At 41.9% G+C, this 15,347-nt stretch overlaps 1 protein-coding gene across 1 annotated transcript; it reads right to left on the bottom strand.

Annotated features, from left to right (window-relative positions):
* Positions 1-2,043: 2,043 nt before the first annotated feature.
* On the bottom strand, positions 2,044-9,376 carry si:ch211-262h13.5 (uncharacterized protein LOC571127 homolog). The gene is made up of 7 exons (XM_064936096.1): positions 9,073-9,376; positions 8,348-8,458; positions 7,547-7,634; positions 6,066-6,232; positions 4,806-4,901; positions 4,510-4,593; positions 2,044-3,150 (listed from the first exon to the last, which is right to left on the bottom strand). The coding sequence occupies exons 1-7, from the start codon at positions 9,271-9,273 to the stop codon at positions 2,671-2,673; spliced, it is 1,227 nt and encodes a 408-aa protein (XP_064792168.1). The 5' UTR covers positions 9,274-9,376; the 3' UTR covers positions 2,044-2,670.
* Between the last annotated feature and the right edge of the window lie 5,971 nt (positions 9,377-15,347).

The following is a 15,347-nucleotide window of genomic DNA, read 5'->3' as shown; positions in this document are numbered from 1 at the left end:
ATATATATATATATATATATATATATATATATATATATGTGTGTGTGTGTGTGTGTGTTTGTGTATATACAGTGCCTTGCAAAAGTATTCGCCCCCCTTGAACTTTGTGACCTTTTGCCACGTTTCAGGCTTCAAACATAAAGATATAAAACTGTATTTTTTTGTGAAGAATCAACAAGTGGGACACAATCATGAAGTGGAACGACTTTTATTGGATATTTCAAACTTTTTCAACAAATCAAAAACTGAAAAATTGGGCGTGCAAAATTATTCAGCCCCCTTAAGTTAATACTTTGTAGCGCCACCTTTTGCTGCGATTACAGCTGTAAGTCGCTTGGGGTATGTCTCTATCAGTTTTGCACATCGAGAGACTGAATTTTTTTTCCCATTCCTCCTTGCAAAACAGCTCGAGCTCAGTGAGGTTGGATATGGAGCATTTGTGAACAGCAGTTTTCAGTTCTTTCCACAGATTCTCGATTGGATTCAGGTCTGGACTTTGACTTGGCCATTCTAACACCTGGATATGTTTATTTTTGAACCATTCCATTGTAGATTTTGCTTTATGTTTTGGATCATTGTCTTGTTGGAAGACAAATCTCCGTCCCAGTCTCAGGTCTTTTGCAGACTCCATCAGGTTTTCTTCCAGAATGGTCCTGTATTTGGCTCCATTCATCTTCCCATCAATTTTAACCATCTTCCCTGTCCCCGCTGAAGAAAAGCAGGCCCAAACCATGATGCTGCCACCACCATGTTTGACAGTGGGAATGGTGTGTTCAGAGTGATGAGCTGTGTTGCTTTTACGCCAAACATAACGTTTTGCATTGTTGCCAAAAAGTTCAATTTTGGTTTCATCTGACCAGAGCACCTTCATCCACATGTTTGGTGTGTCTCCCAGGTGGCTTGTGGCAAACTTTAAACAACACTTTTTATGGATATCTTTAACAAATGGCTTTCTTCTTGCCACTCTTCCATAAAGGCCAGATTTGTGCAATATACGACTGATTGTTGTCCTATGGACAGAGTCTCCCACCTCAGCTGTAGATCTCTGCAGTTCATCCAGAGTGATCATGGGCCTCTTGGCTGCATCTCTGATCAGTCTTCTCCTTGTATGAGCTGAAAGTTTAGAGGGACGGCCAGGTCTTGGTAGATTTGCAGTGGTCTGATACTCCTTCCATTTCAACATTATCGCTTGCACAGTGCTCCTTGGGATGTTTAAAGCTTGGGAAATCTTTTTGTATCCAAATCCGGCTTTAAACATCTTCACAACAGTATCTCGGACCTGCCTGGTGTGTTCCTTGTTCTTCATGATGCTCTCTGCGCTTTTAACGGACCTCTGAGACTATCACAGTGCAGGTGCATTTATACGGAGACTTGATTACACACAGGTGGATTGTATTTATCATCATTAGTCATTTAGGTCAACATTGGATCATTCAGAGATCCTCACTGAACTTCTGGAGAGAGTTTGCTGCACTGAAAGTAAAGGGGCTGAATAATTTTGCACGACCAATTTTTCAGTTTTTGATTTGTTAAAAAAGTTTGAAATATCCAATAAATGTCGTTCCACTTCATGATTGTGTCCCACTTGTTGTTGATTCTTCACAAAAAAATACAGTTTTATATCTTTCTGTTTGAGTTCAAGGGGGCCGAATACTTTCGCAAGGCACTGTATATATATTTATATATATATATAAATAAATGTGGGACACAAAAAAAGACAGTGTAGAACACCAGTGCCCATCATGCATTGCTAGAATAACATTCAATAGAATGTTCCAATTCACATGAATTACACTACGCATAAAAACACATGGAATCTGCTGAAATACTTTTTGCACATATTTGCACGAATTGAGTGTGAGATGGTGTTGTGTATGTATGTATGTATGTATATATACATATATATATATTTTAATAATTATTGCTTGGATAACTTTATTTCTTTAATGTATTTTTTATTTGTATTGTTTTCCACTCTTCATGCGATGCGCTCTGCAGAGAACACAGGAAGAAGAATTATACCAGTGAATTATTGAGAAATCATTCAAATGAAAATGATTGTTTATTTGTCAATGAATCCCTTAAGGGATTTGACAGGAAAATAAAACACGTCACCTAACAGGGAGATAAAGAGCCGTTATACAAACAGTCAACACTTTTCATCACATTGCAAGAGTTTATTCAGCTGTTTTTAAAATCAGATGAGAACGTCTGAACTGAAGTCTCCAAGAAACTTCAGAAATGTAAAGCTGCAGGCTAGATAACGACGTATGTCCGAATATGTCTTCAGAGAAGAGATGTCATTAACCACATACAATACCAAACGTATGCAGGATAAGCACTTGGATGAAACTCTACAATTTATACCGGTCTCCTAACTTTAACTCTACAATTTATACCAGTCTCCTAACTTTAATTAACTCTACAAATTATACCAGTCTCCTAATTTAACTCTACAATTTATACCAGTCTCCTAACTTTAACTCTACAAATTATACCAGTCTCCTAACTTTAAAGTCTACAATTTACACCAGTCTCCTAACTTTAAAGTCATGCTCGAGTTCAGGAGGACACAACGTAACGAACATTGCAGATAGAGAAGTCACACATTTCTTTATGAACGTTGCACAGAGTTGTGCCCTACTGAAGGAGGCTCTATCCCAGTCTGGGTCACACTGTGGTGTAGCGAGAAGGACCAGGGCAGGAGCGGAAGGGAGAGGGCGAGCTGGGGAACTCAGCCAGAAAGACAGGGGTGTGAGGGGGCTTGGCTGTCACCAGGGCCTGCCTCCGTCCGCGCAGGGGCCGGTAGCGGAAGTTGAAGGGCGGTCGAGCCACACCTGCACCCAGCTCCTCGGAGGAAGAGTCTGGAACTCCTGGAGAGACTAGAGTCTCCTGAGACTCCAAAGACTCGCTGGAAGACGAAGGGTTGGGGTTGGGGATAGGGGGGCTGGGGATAGGGGGGTTGGGAAAGATGCGTGTAGGGTCAACAAGAGTACTGGGGTCAAAGGGTTGTGGTTGAGGCTCCTCCAGAAGAGGAGGGGGTGCTGTGGGGTAGGAGGGGATGATAATGGGGACGTTGGGAACAAAGATGGGGACTTCAGGCATTGTTGGGGGTCGAGGAGGGGTCAGGTCATGGAAAACATCAATGCCCTAGAGAAGAAGGTAAAATACAATAAAACAAAGCAACACAGTTCAATACAACAACACAATACAATACAACACAACAATACAACAACACAATATAATACAACACAACAATACAACAACACAATACAACACAGTACAACAATACAACAACACAATACAATACAACACAACAATACAACAACACAATACAATACAACACAACAATACAACACAGTTCAATACAACAACACAATACAATACAACACAACAATACAACAACACAATACAACAAAACACAACAATACAACAACACAATAAAACACAACACAACAATACAACACAATACAAGAATACAAATAACAATAAAACACAACAACACAGTTCAATACAACAACACAATACAATACAACACAACAATACAACAACACAATACAACACAGTACAACAATACAACACAGTTCAATACAACAACACAATAAAACACAACACAACAATACAACAACACAATACAATACAAGAATACAAATAACAATACAACACAACAACACAGTACAACAATAAAACACAACACAACAATACAACAACACAACCATATAACACAACAAAACACAGTACAACAATACAACACAGTACAACAATACAATACAACACAGTACAACAATACGATACAACAATACAACACAGTACAACACAGCACAACACAGTACAACACAGTACAACAATACAACACAGTACAACAATACAACACAGTACAACAATACAATACAACACAGTACAACAATACAATACAACACAGTACAACAATACAATACAACACAGTACAACAATACAACACAGTACAACAAAACAATACAACACAGTACAACAATACAATACAACACAGTACAACAATACAATACAACAATACAACACAGTACAACACAACAATACAACAATACAACACAGTACAATACAACAATACAACAATATAACAATAAAACACAGTACAACACAACAATACAACCATACCACACAGAAAAACACAGCACAGTACAACACAACAGTACAACACAGTAATACACAGCAATACAACACAGTAATACACAACAATACAACACAATAAAACAATACAACACTGTACAATGCAACAGAATAAAACTCCCATCAGCCCAAAATTGGAAAGTATTGTATAATATAGGATTCATCATGAGTCCAGTCAAACCCAGATTTAACTAAGATGTGGAGCAGTTCAGGTTTGGACCCCTGAGTCTCTGCTCTCATTGAGTTGTCTGCAGTTGTTTACGGGCTCTTGTGAAAGGTGCTCTTTCTCCTTCCCAGAACTGCACAGATAAGCAAAAGCCCAAGCTCAAACAAACAAAGATACTGTAGGCGTATTGACAATACCTGTGGATGGAATATTTCACAAGAGACATCCACGTCTGGTTGACCGATAGCTCCATACACCGCCCCCTTACAAAACCCAGCTGTCTGCAAGGGAAAAGGTGCAACTCGGTGTATGCAGGGAGCAACTGCATTTAAAATGTGATATACTGAGGCGAAAACAACACAATGGTTTGCAGTGGTATTTATTGGACATTCTATTCCATCTCATCGATTCCACCCCTCCCCCCCCCCCTCCTCCACTTTTGGCATGGCAACTGTGATGCAATATGTTGCCATGGGTTCTGACACATACGTACCTCTCCGCTGTTGTCTGTTGGCACACACATGCCCACATAGCCCTCGCGACACTCCTGCACGGTGTACTCCACAAAGGTAGCAGGCACGGGCCCACTCTGGGGGAAACAGTCGTTCATACCGTTAACATGCCTACTGCGCTCACTAATATGAGATGCCTTTATGTACATGTACCTAAAATCATAAAATCATCTATAATAATCTATAAGAGCAGGTTAGCAGCCAGGCTCGCTCCGTACGTTCATACCGTTAACATGCCTACTGCGCTCACTAATATGAGATGCCTTTATGTACATGTACCTAAAATCATAAAATCATCTATAATAATCTATAAGAGCAGGTTAGCAGCCAGGCTCGCTCCGTACGTTCATACCGTTAACATGCCTACTGCGCTCACTAATATGAGATGCCTTTATGTACATGTACCTAAAATCATAAAATAATCTATAATAATCTATAAGAGCAGGTTAGCAGCCAGGCTCGCTCCGTACGTTCATACCGTTAACATGCCTACTGCGCTCACTAATATGAGATGCCTTTATGTACATGTACCTAAAATCATAAAATCATCTATAATAATCTATAAGAGCAGGTTAGCAGCCAGGCTCGCTCCGTACGTTCATACCGTTAACATGCCTACTGCGCTCACTAATATGAGATGCCTTTATGTACATGTACCTAAAATCATAAAATAATCTATAATAATCTATAAGAGCAGGTTAGCAGCCAGGCTCGCTCCGTACGTTCATACCGTTAACATGCCTACTGCGCTCACTAATATGAGATGCCTTTATGTACATGTACCTAAAATCATAAAATAATCTATAATAATCTATAAGAGCAGGTTAGCAGCCAGGCTCGCTCCGTACGTTCATACCGTTAACATGCCTACTGCGCTCACTAATATGAGATGCCTTTATGTACATGTACCTAAAATCATAAAATCATCTATAATAATCTATAAGAGCAGGTTAGCAGCCAGGCTCGCTCCGTACGTTCATACCGTTAACATGCCTACTGCGCTCACTAATATGAGATGCCTTTATGTACATGTACCTAAAATCATAAAATCATCTATAATAATCTATAAGAGCAGGTTAGCAGCCAGGCTCGCTCCGTACGTTCATACCGTTAACATGCCTACTGCGCTCACTAATATGAGATGCCTTTATGTACATGTACCTAAAATCATAAAATCATCTATAATAATCTATAAGAGCAGGTTAGCAGCCAGGCTCGCTCCCTGTACGGAGGCTCGCTACCTGTACGGAGGCCCTGGTAAGGTTCTGCAGGGCCAGGTTGGAGGGCAGGGTGCTCTGCGCGTTGAACTTGTAGAGGGTCAGACCAGCAGCGTGCACCGCCCTGGGGCTGTCTATGGGCAGCAGCAAGGGGCAGGCTGGACATATCTGCTGCAGCTTCTCTGGAGGGTCTGCAGGTGGAGAGGAGAGAGAGGAGAGGAGAGAGGGGGAGAGGATAGAGGGGGAGAGGATAGAGGGGGAGAGGGCAGAGGAGAGAGGATAGAGGGGAGAGGGGGAGAGGAGAGAGAGGAGAGGAGAGAGGGGGAGAGGAGAGAGGGGAGAGGATAGAGGAGAGAGGGGAGAGGGGGAGAGGAGAGAGAGGAAAGGAGAGCGGGGGAGAGGAGAGGGGGAGAGGATAGAGGATAGAGGGGGAGAGGACAGAGGATAGAGGGGGAGAGGACAGAGGATAGAGGGGGAGAGGGGGAGAGGATAGAGGGGGAGAGGAGAGAGGATAGAGGGGAAGAGGAGAGAGGAGAGAGGATAGAGAGGGAGAGGAGAGAGGATAGAGGGGCAGAGGGGGGAGATGATAGAGGGGGAGAGGAGAGAGGGGAGAGCGGGGAGAGGAGAGAGGATAGAGGGGGAGAGGACAGAGGATAGAGGGGGAGAGGGGGAGAGGATAGAGGGGGAGAGGAGAGAGGATAGAGGGGGAGAGGACAGAGGATAGAGGGGGAGAGGACAGAGGATAGAGGGGGAGAGGGGGAGAGGATAGAGGGGGAGAGGAGAGAGGATAGAGGGGAAGAGGAGAGAGGAGAGAGGATAGAGAGGGAGAGGAGAGAGGATAGAGGGGCAGAGGGGGGAGATGATAGAGGGGGAGAGGAGAGAGGGGAGAGCGGGGAGAGGAGAGAGGATAGAGGGGCAGAGGAGAGAGGATAGAGGGGCAGAGGAGAGAGGATAGAGGGGGAGAGGAGAGAGGAGAGAGGATAGAGAGGGAGAGGAGAGAGGATAGAGGGGCAGAGGGGGGAGATGATAGAGGGGGAGAGGAGAGAGGGGAGAGCGGGGAGAGGAGAGAGGATAGAGGGGCAGAGGAGAGAGGATAGAGGGGCAGAGGAGAGAGGATAGAGGGGCAGAGGAGAGAGGATAGAGGGGCAGAGGAGAGAGGATAGAGGGGGAGAGGAGAGAGGTTAGAGGGGGAGAGGATAGAGGGGCAGAGGAGAGAGGATAGAGGGGGAGAGGGGGAGAAGGGGGAGAGGAGAGAGGATAGAGGATAGAGGGGGAGAGGATAGAGGATAGAGGATAGAGGGGGATGAGAGAGGATAGAGGGGGGAGAGGATAGAGGGGCAGAGGATAGAGGGGGAGAGAGGAGAGAGGAGGGATTAGGTCCTACACAAAAGATCAGATATTTGTGACCCCTTAAAGAAGTGTCTCGAGTGCACCCATTGAGGTCAAGTGCTGGGATTGCCTATCTAGGTGTGTAGAATAGTGAGAGTACAACATAGTTACAGTACCAGGCACCAGTGTGCAGTCATAGCTGTACAGGTAGGAGTATCCCTTGGCTGTGTGGAGAATGGTGGTGTTGCAGTTCCCAGAGATTTGCTGCAAAGGAGAAACAATATCATCGTCAAACAAATCATTTTTTTGCTTGGACTAAATGCATCCAATCTCAGGGAAAACTCAGTCCAGCAATTCTGGACTATATTAAAACTGTATTTAATAAAAAAACTAGCGCAGAGACCAGTTTGAGCACTTAAAAATACTGAACAGTACACGCTGAATGGTGAGGTCACTGTCCTCAGACGGCCATGACAGTGTTCCCAGAGTTACACCTCTACTCTGCACCGCAGTGTTGTATCAGTAAACCGTCCGGTGCCGTCGGGCTGTGTTTTATTAGGACAAAACAGGAACACAAAGTCACTGAGTCGGATCCAAGAATAGGAACACAAAGTCACTGAGTCAGATCCAAGAATAGCAACCGTAGTGTACATCTTGGTTCAATGTACGTGTTGGTCTGACGATGAAATGGGGAAGAAAAACTACTGCTACGTGTGTGTGTCCGTGCGTGTGTTTGTGTGTGTGTGTGTGCGTGCGTGTGTTTGTGTGTGTGTGTGTGTGTGTGCGTGCGTGTGTTTGTGTGTTTGTGTGTGTGTGTGTCCGTGCGTTTGTGGGTGCGTGTGTGTGTGTGTGTGTGTGTGTGTGTGTGTGTGTGTGTGTGTGTGTGTGTGTGTGTGTGTGTGTGTGTGTGTGTGTGTGTGTGTGATAAACAGTTTTGAATTGAATTTGAGTAAGTTTCTGTATCCAGGGTGACATACGGTTTCCATGAAGGGTCTGACGTCACATCGTTTCCAGGGTTGAGGGCTTCTCACATGACACTTGGTCTCCAACACATCTAGACGGAGGTAGTAGACGTTTCCAGCTGGACCCTGAGAGAGACAAACATTAACATGGATATCAGACACCCACAACAACACTAGGCAGTGTTTTCCCTCTCTCTTGGCCAGGAGGAGAATATTAAACAACCAACATTAGATTTCCCTTCATTCACAATGGGTTTGCCAGCCTCATACTCAAGAGAATAATGTAGTGGCTGAATGCCAGGTGTGTGTGTGTGTGTGTGTGTGTGTGTGTGTGTGTGTGTGTGTGTGTGTGTGTGTGTGTGTGTGTGTGTGTGTGTGTGTGTGTGTGTGTGTGTGTGTGTGTGTGTTTGTGTGTGTGTGTGTGTGTGTGTGTGTGTGTGTGTGTCATTTCAAGATAAACCCATTTATTAATCCTTGTCTCATGATACCACTAATCCCAAGATCTGATAAACAAAAATATGATCTGACTTTGATGTTACAACAGATCTGCATCTCATCACATAGTGTCTAGAATAAAACACGACACCAGACTCTTCTGCCCATGTGCAATTAGTTTGGGTACGTGTAGGCCCCACACAAGCAAACACTCATTAGTCCAGTAGTTGATTTTCTTAAACATAGATTCCCGAATTTAAAATAAACTAACAGCAACATTCTTTGATAATAGACAGAAAACTGACCTGAGCGTGAAGATGAACGTTGGATATTCTATTGAGGGCAAATTTATACCCCTCGGTTCGGTCTTCATTGATGTAGGTGAGGGCCAATTTGGAAAGCTTCTCCACAGCTTTGTCATTGCAAGGTGTGGGCGACAGCTCTACCATCTGTCCCCAAGCGCGCAAAATATGAGTTAACAGTAAAATCAAGGTACATTTTCCCATTTGAATAGTTTTTAATAAACTTTCTTTTGTCTGCAAGGTGGGTAAATGTCAAGTGGAAAAATGTCTCTTGTTCTCCTCCTACCACATCTGTTTACTTTGTGGCAGTGACTTTTGGAATCCCCCAAAAAAACAGAGATTTTGAAACGGAGCCAAGACAAAGTTATTTGATTTGATTGTTTAAAAAAAAACAAAAAAAAACGTGTTTCTTAAATAATTTGTCAAACCCGATAATTGACGGAAGTTCTAGGACAAACTATGTGCCTTTACATAGTTTCACATGTAATTTTCTGAACTATACATAATATTAAATAACAAAATATCCGAAGGATTTATGTCTAAAATGTAACCTAAACCAGATCGATCACATGACAGAAGTTCCCCCCAAAAAAAGTGGTGACGTTAACGAACACAGTCCAAATTATGATCTAAATTGTTCGCTATTTGCGTCTTGGTAGATTGCAGTTCTTAATTTCACCGGCAGGCGGCAATGTTGGCCTAATCATTCCATGGAGTGCCACAGAGGTTGAATGAAACAGGACTGGAATTTGAACGTGGAACGTGCCTTTAACGCCATGACAGAATATAAATATGGATACGGACTTGTATATGTTTATTGCCTTTAACTTGTGCAGAGCTTGAATCACCTGAGGGGTATACAACAAAGCAGAATCAATTATTTAGCCAGCTAATTTTGATAAACAACTATAAAATTACTATCGATTTTCTGGTTCATTACAGATATGCGTTTTGATTGTTGAGTCAATAATCTCTTACCCATTTGAACCTTATCTTAAAAAAAAAATTAAAAAATAAAACAAATATTCAAAAAGATTTAGTCTATTTAGCTGGTCCTGCTCTGGTTGGTGATGATGACATCCATGTCTTACAGAGATATGTTTTTAATTTATTTGACCTTTATTTAACTAGGCAAGTCAGTTAATAACACATTCTTATTTTCAATGACGGCCTGGGAACAGTGGGTTAACTGCCTGTTCAGGGGCAGAACGACAGATCTGATTGTACCTTGTCAGCTCAGGGATTCAATCTTGCAACATTTCGGTTACTAGTCCAACGCTCTAACCACCAAGGCCACCTGCCACCCCTGTTAATTGATGGTGAAGGACTAAAGATTCAAGTAAAACACCTAAATGTGTTTATTTTCATTTTCTTGTGTCTGGGAAGGAATTCCATTTGGAAACTCTCTTATGGAACGGTAGAACCTGTATCTTGTATTCTAAGAGGGGCTATTTTCATGATGTGTATCTGCAGTGAATCAAACATATGGAATCATCTGAGAGGTGTTTACAACTCATCCCAGAAATAGTATAACGTGAGCCGAAGTTGACAGAGGATTCTGTAAAGGCAGGTCATAGAAAGCCTTGTTCTACTGCTATGTTGTTGTTTATCCAACTGAGCAGTCATTACTGATATTCAGAGTACCTACAGACTAAGGCTTGTTTTAAAGCTGCTGTTCTTCCTATTTACTGCTGTTGAATAGTGATCCACTTCTTAACAGTCCTCCAAAAGTGATGCAGTATCTCAACGTACAGTAGAACAGATGGTTCTCAACATACAGTAGAACAGATGGTTCTCAACATACAGTAGAACAGATGGTTCTCAACGTATAGTAGAATAGATGGTTCTCAACATACAGTAGAACAGATGGTTCTCAACGTACAGTAGAACATATGGTTTTCAACATACAGTAGAACAGATGGTTCTCCACATACAGTAGAACAGATGGTTCTCAACATACAGTAGAACAGATGGTTCTCAACATACAGTAGAACATGGTTCTCAACATACAGTAGAACAGATGATTCTCAACATACAGTAGGACAGATGATTCTCAACATACAGTAGAACAGATGGTTCTCAACATACAGTTGAACAGATGGTTCTCCACATACAGTAGAACAGATGGTTCTCCACGTACAGTAGAACAGATGGTTCTCAACATACACTAGAACAGATGGTTTTCAACATACAGTAGAACAGATGGTTCTCCACATACAGTAGAACAGATGGTTCTCAACATACAGTAGAACAGATGGTTCTCCACGTACAGTAGAGCAGATGGTTCTCAACATACAGTAGAACAGATGGTTCTCAACATACAGTAGAACAGATGGTTTTCAACATACAGTAGAACAGATGGTTCTCACCATACAGTAGAACAGATGGTTCTCAACATACAGTAGAACAGATGGTTCTCAACATATAGTAGAACAGATGGTTCTCCACATACAGTAGAACAGATGGTTCTCCACATACTGTAGAACAGATGGTTCTCAACGTACAGTAGATCATGGTTCTCAACATACAGTAGAACAGATGGTTCTCAACATACATTAGAACAGATGGTTCTCAATGTACAGTAGAACAGATGGTTCTCTACATACAGTAGGACAGATGGTTCTCAACATACAGTAGAACAGATGGTTCTCAACATACAGTAGAACAGATGGTTCTCAACATACAGTAGAACAGATGGTTCCCCACGTACAGTAGAACAGATGGTTCTCAACGTACAATAGAACAGATGGTTCTCAACATACACTAGAACAGATGGTTCTCAACATACAGTAGAACAGATGGTTCTCCACGTACAGTAGAACAGATGGTTCTCAACATACACTAGAACAGATGGTTTTCAACATACAGTAGAACAGATGGTTCTCCACATACAGTAGAACAGATGGTTCTCAACATACAGTAGAACAGATGGTTCTCCACGTACAGTAGAGCAGATGGTTCTCAACATACAGTAGAACAGATGGTTCTCAACATACAGTAGAACAGATGGTTCTCAACATACAGTAGAACAGATGGTTCTCAACATACAGTAGAACAGATGGTTCTCAACATACATTAGAACAGATGGTTCTCAATGTACAGTAGAACAGATGGTTCTCTACATACAGTAGGACAGATGGTTCTCAACATACAGTAGAACAAATGGTTCTCAACATACAGTAGAACAGATGGATCTCAACATACAGTAGAACAGATGGTTCTCAACATACAGTAGAACAGATGGTTCTCAACATACAGTAGAACAGATGGTTCTCAACATACAGTAGAACAGATGGTTCCCCACGTACAGTAGAACAAATGGTTCTCAACGTACAATAGAACAGATGGTTCTCAACATACAGTAGAACAGATGGTTCTCAACATACAGTAGAACAGATGGTTCTCCACATACAGTAGAACAGATGGTTCTCAACGTACAGTAGAACATGGTTCTCAACATACAGTAGATCAGATGGTTCTCCACATACAGTAGAACAGATGGTTCTCCACATACAGTAGAACAGATGGTTCTCAACGTACAGTAGAGCAGATGGTTCTCAACATACAGTAGAACAGATGGATCTCAACATACAGTAGAACAGATGGTTCCCCACATACAGTAGAACAAATGGCTCTCAACGTACAGTAGAACAGATGGTTCTCAACATACAGTAGAACAGATGGTTCTCAACATAAAGTAGAACAGATGGTTCTCAACATACAGTAGAACAGATGGTTCTCAACGTACAGTAGAACAGATGGTTCTCAACATACAGTAGAACAGATGGTTCTCCACATACAGTAGAACAGATGGTTCTCCACATACAGTAGAACAGATGGTTCTCAACGTACAGTAGAACAGATGGTTCCCAACATACAGTAGAACAGATGGTTCTCCACATACAGTAGAACAGATGGTTCTCAACATACAGTAGAACAGATGGTTCTCAACATCCAGTAGAACAGATGGTTCTCAACATACAGTAGAACAGATGGTTCTCCACATACAGTAGAACAGATGGTTCTCCACATATAGTAGAACAGATGGTTCTCAACGTACAGTAGAACAGATGGTTCTCCACATACAGTAGAACAGATGGTTCTCCACATATAGTAGAACAGATGGTTCTCAACATACAGTAGGACAGATGGTTCTCAACATACAGTAGAACAGATGGTTCTCAACATACAGTAGAACAGATGGTTCTCAACATACAGTAGAACAGATGGTTCTCAACGTACAGTAGAACATGGTTCTCAACATACAGTAGAACAGATGGTTCTCAACGTACAGTAGAACAGATGGTTCTCAATGTACAGTAGAACAGATGGTTCTCCACATACAGTAGGACAGATCGTTCTCAACATACAGTAGAACAGATGGTTCTCAACATACAGTAGAACAGATGGTTCTCCACATACAGTAGAACAGATGGTTCTCCACATACAGTTGAACAGATGGTTCTCAACGTACAGTAGAACATGGTTCTCAACATACAGTAGAACAGATGGTTCTCAATGTACAGTAGAACAGATGTTACTCAATGTACAGCAGAACAGATGGTTCTCTACATACAGTAGGACAGATGGTTCTCAACATACAGTAGAACAGATGGTTCTCAACATACAGTAGAACAGATGGTTCTCAACATACAGTAGAACAGATGGTTCTCAACATACAGTAGAACAGATGGTTCTCAACATACAGTAGAACCGATGGTTCTCAACATACAGTAGAACAGGTGGTTCTCCACATACAGTAGAACAGATGGTTCTCAACATAAAGTAGAACATGGTTCTCAACATACAGTAGAACAGATGGTTCTCAACATACAGTAGGACAGATGGTTCTCAACATACAGTTGAACAGATGGTTCTCCACATACAGTAGAACAGATGGTTCTCAACATACAGTAGAACAGATGGTTCTCAATGTACAGTAGAACAGATGGTTCTCAACGTACAGTAGACTAGATGGTACTCAATGTACAGTAGAACAGATGGTTCTCTACATACAGTAGGACAGATGGTTCTCAACATACAGTAGAACAGATGGTTCTCAACATACAGTAGAACAGATGGTTCTCAACATACAGTTGAACAGATGATTCTCCACATACAGTAGAACAGATGGTTCTCCACATACAGTAGAACAGATGGTTCTCAACATACAGTAGAACAATGGTTCTCCACATATAGTAGAACATGGTTCTCAACATACAGTAGAACAATGGTTCTCCACATATAGTAGAACATGGTTCTCAACATACAGTAGAACAGATGGTTCTCCACATACAGTAGGACATGGTTCTCAACATACAGTAGAACAGATGGTTCTCAACAATCAGTAGGACGGATGGTTCTCAGCATACAGTAGAACATGGTTCTCAACATACAGTAGAATGGATGGTTCTCCACATACAGTAGATCAGATGGTTCTCCACATACAGTAGAACAGATGGTTCTCCACATACAGTAGAACAGATGGTTCTCCACATATAGTAGAACAGATGGTTCTCAACGTACAGTAGAACAGATGGTTCTCAACATACAGTAGAACAGATGGTTCTCCACATATAGTAGAACAGAGAACAACTGCATTAGAGGACTATTTACTGTATTTGGTCTTGTACAGTGTTAAACTAATGCAGTGACCTGTAGTATATTCCTGGCATTGTTGTGTTTTATTGTGTCCTAATCATTTACAGTCATATGTGTTTTTTTCCAAAATTGTCACATCATGTACTGTACCTCTGCTTTGAGAGTTTCTTAGACAAAGACTGTTCAGTTTGAGGACAGAGGAATCAGGAAGACTGACATATCCCCAGCAAATTAGATGTGAATATCTGAAGCTACTTGGGTAAATGTATGAATAGCAGGAATAGAGATGGACCACACCTGATGCTGGCCATCTTAGTTAAAGCCTTCACATCTGATTTAGACCGAAGCCTGAAGGACAAATCCCACTGTCAGAAACGTTATGATATACCGACCAAAATGTCCAATTGCAAATCAGATTCAAAAAGATTGTTCTTTCGGCTGAGGTAAAGAGCTTAAAAACGTGACTTTTAAACTTGTCAATTTGACTCCGCCAGAAATGTCAGGGATGGTTCCAGCTGTCAGTCGATTGGCTCCCTCCGTCTCACATGCCGACATATCTGGAACATTTGGTTTTAATCAAAGAGTAAAACCGGACAGACAAAAAGTGTTTCTGATGTGAGTCTGTGTGTGCTTTTGTTTTACTAGCTGTTTTATTCAGAAACTTGAGCAGGGCGTTT

The sequence above is a fragment of the Oncorhynchus masou genome, chromosome 24 (genome assembly GCF_036934945.1).
Source record: "Oncorhynchus masou masou isolate Uvic2021 chromosome 24, UVic_Omas_1.1, whole genome shotgun sequence".
In the NCBI taxonomy this organism is placed as follows: Eukaryota; Metazoa; Chordata; class Actinopteri; order Salmoniformes; family Salmonidae; genus Oncorhynchus; species Oncorhynchus masou.
This window is presented reverse-complemented; position numbering and strand designations above follow the sequence as displayed.

Excerpts from the sequence above, each read along its gene's own strand:
- si:ch211-262h13.5 (XM_064936096.1), bottom strand. The coding sequence starts at position 9,273 with ATGGGAAAATGTACCTTGATTTTACTGTTAACTCATATTTTGCGCGCT. Across the intron at positions 4,902-6,065 it reads TTACCAGGGCCTCCGTACAG|AGTGGGCCCGTGCCTGCTAC; the intron begins GTAGCGAGCCTC and ends TGTTTCCCCCAG. Across the intron at positions 4,594-4,805 it reads CAACAGACAACAGCGGAGAG|ACAGCTGGGTTTTGTAAGGG; the intron begins GTACGTATGTGT and ends TTTCCCTTGCAG.